This window comes from Hesperophylax consimilis, chromosome 8, assembly GCF_061612785.1.
Source record: "Hesperophylax consimilis isolate HC1 chromosome 8, BYU_Hcon_1.0, whole genome shotgun sequence".
Classification (NCBI taxonomy): Eukaryota; Metazoa; Arthropoda; class Insecta; order Trichoptera; family Limnephilidae; genus Hesperophylax; species Hesperophylax consimilis.
Window position 1 is genome coordinate 40,776,059 of NC_142843.1, and position 7,521 is coordinate 40,783,579.

At 34.0% G+C, this 7,521-nt stretch overlaps 1 protein-coding gene across 1 annotated transcript; it reads left to right on the top strand.

Annotated features, from left to right (window-relative positions):
* Positions 1-4,260: 4,260 nt before the first annotated feature.
* Positions 4,261-6,791, top strand: Gas41 (YEATS domain-containing protein 4 Gas41). Its single transcript, XM_089634668.1, has 4 exons — positions 4,261-4,489; positions 4,633-4,914; positions 5,650-5,848; positions 6,439-6,791. The coding sequence occupies exons 1-4, from the start codon at positions 4,442-4,444 to the stop codon at positions 6,618-6,620; spliced, it is 711 nt and encodes a 236-aa protein (XP_089490794.1). The 5' UTR covers positions 4,261-4,441; the 3' UTR covers positions 6,621-6,791.
* Positions 6,792-7,521: the final 730 nt, after the last annotated feature.

Below are 7,521 nucleotides of genomic sequence, written 5' to 3' on the forward strand. Positions count from 1 at the left end.
ATAACTTTAAAAAATAAATAGAAATGTTGCACATTTTAGATATCTCGGCAGCATTCCGAAATTCTTAACTATTTTATTGGCCAGGGAGAGTTCAGAGGTCTTATGCAAATTGGCGAAATCAGTTTTGATAACACTTCTAGGTATTAGCTGTTCATTGTGTGTTGCCATATTCCAGAATATATCGATAAGTAGGTACTGTATGACAGGTTAGGCAGGTTATTGTGTGCTGTGCAGGTACCTCCTACTGTAAAAATATCCCACAATTATTATTATTTGATGTATTGATTTCGATGACTCTTGGTACTTTTTGTGTAAATACTGCTGGTTATAGTCCGTCGGTTTGTCCTGATACACCCTGTGTATGGGTATTTTTTTTTACATCAGTAAGTAATTCTGTGAACAGTAGACCTCGCCTCCAAAGAAGAATGTTCAATCGCTAGTCGCTATCAATAACACACCTTACGTAGATGTCGAAAAATGCTTAAAATCCCCCACCTTTTTTGTGAGAAAAAAACATGGCAAAAAAGTGACATTTATTTTATTTAACTTTTATTAAATTTTAACTTAATTTGCCATATTATACAATAAAACCAAAACCGAAAATGGGTTCGTAAGTAGGAGATTTTGAACTTTAAACAGTTTTCATAGGCCTTTTACATTTTTTTTCTGAGCTTATAAAAAGACTTATCTAAAAATACTCGATTATTTCAAAGGCCAGGATGTATTCTACTCGCAGTATTTAATTAAAGCATCTGAAACATTTCTAGGCTACCAAAATTTCAAACCAATAACACGTGATTTTGCATTACTGCGTAGTGCATCGCCTTAATAAATCAAAACCAAAATTTCCTCTGAAATCATGAAATTTGTATTTTTGTACTTAAATATCTACCTACTTTTATAATAATATATTTTTATGTAAATTCCGCACAATAGTCCCAACTGCTTCCGTCTGGACCAGTGAGACTGGAGATAGTGTGGAGGGGAAGGAGATGAGGAAGAGAATGGTAGGGAGTACCTGTGTATTCAGATGTGGTTACCAAACACGGCTAAAGCCATTTAAAACTAAATTTTTCAATTCTGAATGGTGGTTTTACACCAGGTCAATACTGAGTGTATCTTCCAGGAAGTGCCGCAAGTGTACTATATATCAACAAATTATTCAAATAAAACTTACTTACGCACGCCGTGATTGGATCCCGCGACCTAGTCAAGAGCCTTACCCCGACCACGGAGGTGCAGATATGGTGCAAGTTTGGGGGTTGGGTGAGGTCCAAGAACATGTAATACTGGGCAGTTCACGGTCAGATTGCGTGACTTTTACACTTACAAAATAATAAATCAATAATGTTCATTAATGACGCGATTCGTGCTGGTTTCGGGGTTTTTGCGTTTTATGGGAGTGAAGCACATTTAGAACACGTAGATACCTATTGTGCAAGCTAGTTATACGTATAGTGGCGTAGCTATAGCATGCACATTAGGGTGTATCGATTTTTAACTTTTTTTTTGTTTTCAAATTCCAAGTTGAGAAAAAGTTGCTACTAGGTACCACAACTTACCACAAAAAGTTTTGGATTTTTAAAAAAATGTTTAGGTCTCCCGCACAAGGCCTAAAGTTTTAATTTCTTTCAAAAAATATCCAATTTTTTTTAAATTTAAAAAAATAAAATCGTAACTTTTGTGTTTATTCCAAGTTAAAAAACAGTAATATTAGGGCATAAAAATAAGTAAGAAACGATTTTTTTTATAAAAATTGGATTTTAGGTCTCCCGCACAAGCCCTAAAGTTTGTTAATTTTGATGAAATTTTGTAATTTTGTGTACATATATGAACCATATTAATTTTTTAAGTTTAAACCACCGGAATTAATTTTAATTTTCTTTCAGAAGGCATAAAATGAGTTCAGAACACAAAAGTTACGATTTTATTTTTTTAAATTTTAATTTTTTTTTATATTTTTTGAAAAAAATTAAAACTTTAAGCCTTGTGCGGGAGACCTAAACATTTTTTTAAAAATCCAAAACTTTTTGTGGTAAGTTGTGGTATCTAGTAGCAACTTTTTCTCAACTTGGAATTTGAAAACAAAAAAAAAGTTAAAAATCGATACACCCTAATGCACATGGAAGGGGTGGGGTTAGAAAGTTTTTGGGACCTCCACTTACATCACTTATCTACAAGAAATACTCTTTTTTTATCCTTCTCAATACTGATGCCGATTGGGGGAGGTTTGGACTCCCTAAACCCCCCCCCCACCTTATATACGCCCTTAAATAGGTAATAATTCTTCATTACATTGTACAAAAATTCAACTAAATGCCTCATGTTTTGCAGCCGCTTTTTTAATGTTGAGTTAGTTAATAAACACATCGTTTTCTAGTACCTACATAGATATTAATTATCTTATAATATTTTTAATACCTCAATTTTTTTCTCTTTTCGAATATCATTCATTCAAGATAGTGATTTTAAAAAAATCCCCAAACACCAGATTGTCAGGAAATGACAATACCTACCTACGTAATGTGCCATAAATTAGAAATAAAGAACTCCAGTGGAAAATATTATGGATTAAAACTATATATTCATATAGATCAACAAACACTGATTGTGAATATATAAGTTTCATTGTTTACGATTGGTTGGAACGACTGAATCTGTTGACGTCACGGGTAACGAGTCACATTTCATTCAGGCTTGGTGTATTCAGAAGATTTCATTATTGCTGTTTCACAATGTCACACGGCGTTGACGGAATTGAAATATCATCTTGGCGTCTATAGTAATGTATGTTTTAGAAATTTGATGATTGTTATAGGTGTATTATTTAAAAGCATTTTTTTTAGATTAGTTGAGTGGTATCGTAATACAATTTTTTTTATTTATATTTTTTTGTTTGAGTTTATTATTATTTAGGTAACTGGAAGTTGTGAAAGTGAATTAATTTTACACTTAAGTTGAATATAAAATAAACAAGCTAAGTTCCATTTACAATTTTATTTATTGTTACGGGTTAGGAAGAAAGTAAATATTTTAAAAATGAATGAAAAGAATAGACGAACAATAAAAATAATTGTTTTAATTTAGGTACATTGAAAATTTAATTTGTTTTTAAAGGATTTTTGGGTATAGTCGAAAATATCAATATATCTTAGGGTAATGTAAATTTTGCAAATACGTCCGAGTAATCAGGATTCTATGTTGTATGTAAAATAAAATGGTAATTTTTGGATAGGGCCTGACACGCTTATTACGAATATTTTTTAGAAAAAAAACTTTATATTCGCCTTAATTACTATAAAAGAAAACTTTTTGCATTTCGGGCGGCGGAAAATTATGAATTTAAATTTTCAATTGCGTTAACCAAAATTCACTTCGCGAATCGATGCGGCGGCAATCAGCTGCCATTAGGTACGTCACTGTTATGTTGGTATCCCTGATACATTGATTTGTATCACAAACCATGTTACACAAACCTAGCGTAGCCGGTAAACTAGTTGAAAACTGGGATGTTTTTCTTGCCTTGACGCGAGCAGGCGTTATTAAGGGGCACTTTCCTTTGTATCACAAACCATATTACACAAACCTCGGCATCCCACGAAGATAGCAACGGTCGTATTTAGCTCTTGTTAATGCATCAGTGATACCAACATAACAGTGCGTTCCTAATGGCGTCGCGTTGTCGCCACATCGATTCGCGAAGTGAATTTTGGTTTTATGCAATTGAAAATCAAAATGCATAATTTTCCGCCGCCCGAAATGCAAAAAGTTTTCTTTTATAGTAATTAAGGCGAATATAAAGTTTTTTTCTAAAAATTATTCGTAATAAGCGTGTCAGGCCCTATCCAAAATTTACCAATAAAATATTCGATCTGGTATTGCGTTCATGGCAACGAATCTTTTCCAATAGAGCTGGTGAGTCAATAAAGCAGTTCACGATCTTATATAGAAACAGTACGTCAATTTTTTTTTTCTTGGTTCGTTTGTAAAGAGTAATTTATATTGATCGGGAAATTTCTGTTTAGGAAGAGAATTTTTGTAATCAGTAATCTTTTCCGTAAGCCGGCAGGATTGTGTTGAATTATAAATCGACTAAAAGTGGCTAACATAACATTATTTGATATGTAATTTACCCGTTTTTGATACAAATTGGCAAAAATAATTTAACTTGTTCAAAACTGCCCCTGTTAACATTAATGCACCGAATGTGACATTCTGCAGCCTATCTACAAAACCATAGACACATTCAAACTCTTTTTTTGACAACAATTTTTTGACATTTGTAAAACAAACCAAACAAGGCGAACAAATAAGTGGTTTATTTATGCAAACAGTACAGAACCGGTGTTGATATTGATAATTTACTCATATATTAATATCTAGGTTACAAATTTATCGATACTTTTTATGTTTAAGAATAATCACATATTTCTAACCAAAAATGAGTGTACCGACAGATTTTGCTGCGGATTCTGGTGGAAGAGTAAAGGTAAAATACAACTTCCTATCCAAAGAACATGCCTATACATAGACTCTATACCTAAATAAAACTACCTATCCAAATAACATGGCCTGTACAAAAGACTTTATACCTAAATATAACTTTACCTACTTATGTTTCTATTTCCGCAGGGATTGACAATTGTTAAACCAATTGTTTACGGAAATGTCGCAAGATACTTTGGCAAGAAACGCGAGGAGGACGGACACACACATCAGTGGACTGTTTACGTTAAACCGTACAGTAATGAAGACATGGCTAACTATGTGAAAAAAGTGCACTTCAAGTTACACGAGAGCTACGCCAATCCCAACAGAATAGTTACCAAGCCGCCATACGAGATCACTGAAACTGGCTGGGGGGAGTTTGAAATTGTAATCAAGATCTACTTCCATGATCCTAATGAAAGACCGGTGAGCCATTTTAAAGATTTTGGCTTGTTAGTTTGCAAACTACACCATTATCTTAACGACTGGGTATTCTGATGGATTTCCCAAATTCACATTTTTCAAATAGCTCCTTAGAGCAGCGGTTACTAAAATGTGTTCCGCGAACCCTAGGGTTCCGTGAAAGGGCTTGTTGGAAATAAGCCGACATAGCTCAGTGGTCCAGAGTACCTAACCGGACATCAGAAGGTGCGGGTTCAATTCCCGTCGGCGGCATTTATTTTTACTCAGGAGATATTTTTAATTTGTATGGATGTTTCAGGCGACTAATTATTGCTTATAATAATTTGGTATCCTTTGTGCTATGCATAAAAAACCTTGTCTAATAAAAATTAGTTTATTATTAAAAAAATAATGACCATTTCAGTTTTAAAGGGATCGCAAAATTACACTTTATAACCATTGGTGTTTTTTTGAACACTTTTTGGCCAATTTGGAAAACACCCGCGAGCGCATGCTGACCAAAATGTGGTCAATTTTGTGGCATGAAAACATTTTTTGTATCAGGCTCCCACCCAGGTGTCGTTAGTTGAATTCCTTGAATTTCACAAGCAAAATCTTTCGCTTATGATGATGGTAGTAGGAAATTTTCAAATATTGTCAGGATGTTCGTAGCTCGGGAATGTTTGTCTTTTGTGAATTGAATAAAAAAATAAAAAAAATATGGTAACCTTACAATAAGCTGGTTTGACTCTATTTCAGACCACCATGTACCACATCCTGAAGCTGTTCCAGTCACCAGTAGTGGAGGGCAACACTTCGGCGGCCAGCGGCGGCAAGAAAGGGCTGGTGTCAGAGAACTACGAGGAGATCGTCTTCCAGGAGCCCTCGCAACTTATGCAGCATCTCCTCACCAGCGCCAAGCCCCTCACGCACGGTGCCTGGACCCATGATACTGATTGTAACCTCACTTTTACTTTTTGAAAATTTAATTCCAAAACAGATTACTTTTTAAAAGTGATGACAGCAAAAAAACTAATCCAACCTAACTTAACTTAGTTAACCTGTTGATCTAATCAATCGAAGATAAAAGTTATGAATCGTACAAAAATGAGGTTTTCGTAATAATATGTATTCAAAAAACATGCTAAAAGATGGCATATTACATCAATTTGTGAAAAAAATTACTTCATTTTTAATTTTATTTTTCGTTTATTCATTAATAATTTTAACTTTTCAATAATTTGATGCTTTCTCAGTCACCGAACTAGGCACAGCCCGTATTATGGTGTCTGATGATTGTTACATAGGTAAAGAAATATAAATCAACTCATATCATGTTATAAAATAATCATCACATAAAAATAAAAATTTGAGCAAATTGGGACAAACTACTGGATGACCTGAGATCAGTATTCAATGCATTGATTAAACCAGAATTGATGTTGGATGTGGTTCTTGTCTTGGGGATGATGCATCCAGTGTTCAATGAATAGCGTGTGACGGTATGTATACATGCTTTATAATATATTTTTGTTCTGTATTTTGCAGTTGAAGAAAAGAAGGAAAAAACTCTTGAAAAAATAATCAACGCTAAGACGAAAGTGCGAAGTGAAATTGCAGAGCTCAAGGACAAACTCAAGTTAGCCAAGGAAACCATCATCAAGTTTAAGGATGAGATATCCAAGCAGCAGTCCAGTCAGATGCAGATGACCAGCATGATATCATTATAGCACCTGCTGAAGAAAGATGCTCATCGGAATAAACTAAATTCAGTGTGACAAACAATCCGCAAATTACTTCAGGCTTTTACGGTGTTGCGAAATACGGTGTGAAATAATACAATGATAATTCATGTCTGTGAAACAATTCTTTTAATAAAGGACAATAATATTTACCGATTATTTTAAAATGTATCATTTCAAACTCAGCACAGCAGATTAGTCACACAGAGAGAGTTGGGACGGGTTGTTGCACACAATTTGAACAATTAATCAACAATAATATTTAAGTTCTGTTATTATCTAAGTACTATGAAACATCTTGACCATGTTTAGCACAGAGCTTGAATTTTATATTTGAAAGTTGATGAATTCTCTATTAAATTTGAATTTCTGTAAAACAACCCGTCCTCAGTGTTTTGTTGTTCTTTGAATTTATGAATTATCAAATATGAGTATGTAATATTGCAATAATGCTGTAACGGCCAGAAATATGTCGACATTCGTTTCGGAAACCTTATTAGAACTTTAAAGTTATTATTTAACATATTAATGTAGCATCTTCGTTGAACCGCTGGTCCGAGATAGATCGTCAGATATAATTCATATGAAATGTTTATGCAAACATGAAACATTTTGAAAACTTGGTTGCAGGAGACCCGACTTAAGATGTACATACTTATATGTTCCAAGATGCACGCAGTTATGGCAGCATTGCTTTCCTTTGACTAATATTATGTACAGGCAAATCATTTTGAAGAGCACTGTTTGAATGTATTCGTGCTCATCGTTAGCGGTTCAAATTGGTTTGAAACCAGTTCGGAACACTCGCTTGTAGCACCCTCTTACCCCTCAGTAGTCCCACGATACATTACACAACTACAAAAGCAAGAATCTCTTTAAAATGATTCTA

Excerpts from the sequence above, each read along its gene's own strand:
- Gas41 (XM_089634668.1), top strand. The coding sequence starts at position 4,442 with ATGAGTGTACCGACAGATTTTGCTGCGGATTCTGGTGGAAGAGTAAAG. Across the intron at positions 4,490-4,632 it reads ATTCTGGTGGAAGAGTAAAG|GGATTGACAATTGTTAAACC; the intron begins GTAAAATACAAC and ends CTATTTCCGCAG. Across the intron at positions 5,849-6,438 it reads CTGGACCCATGATACTGATT|TTGAAGAAAAGAAGGAAAAA; the intron begins GTAACCTCACTT and ends TGTATTTTGCAG.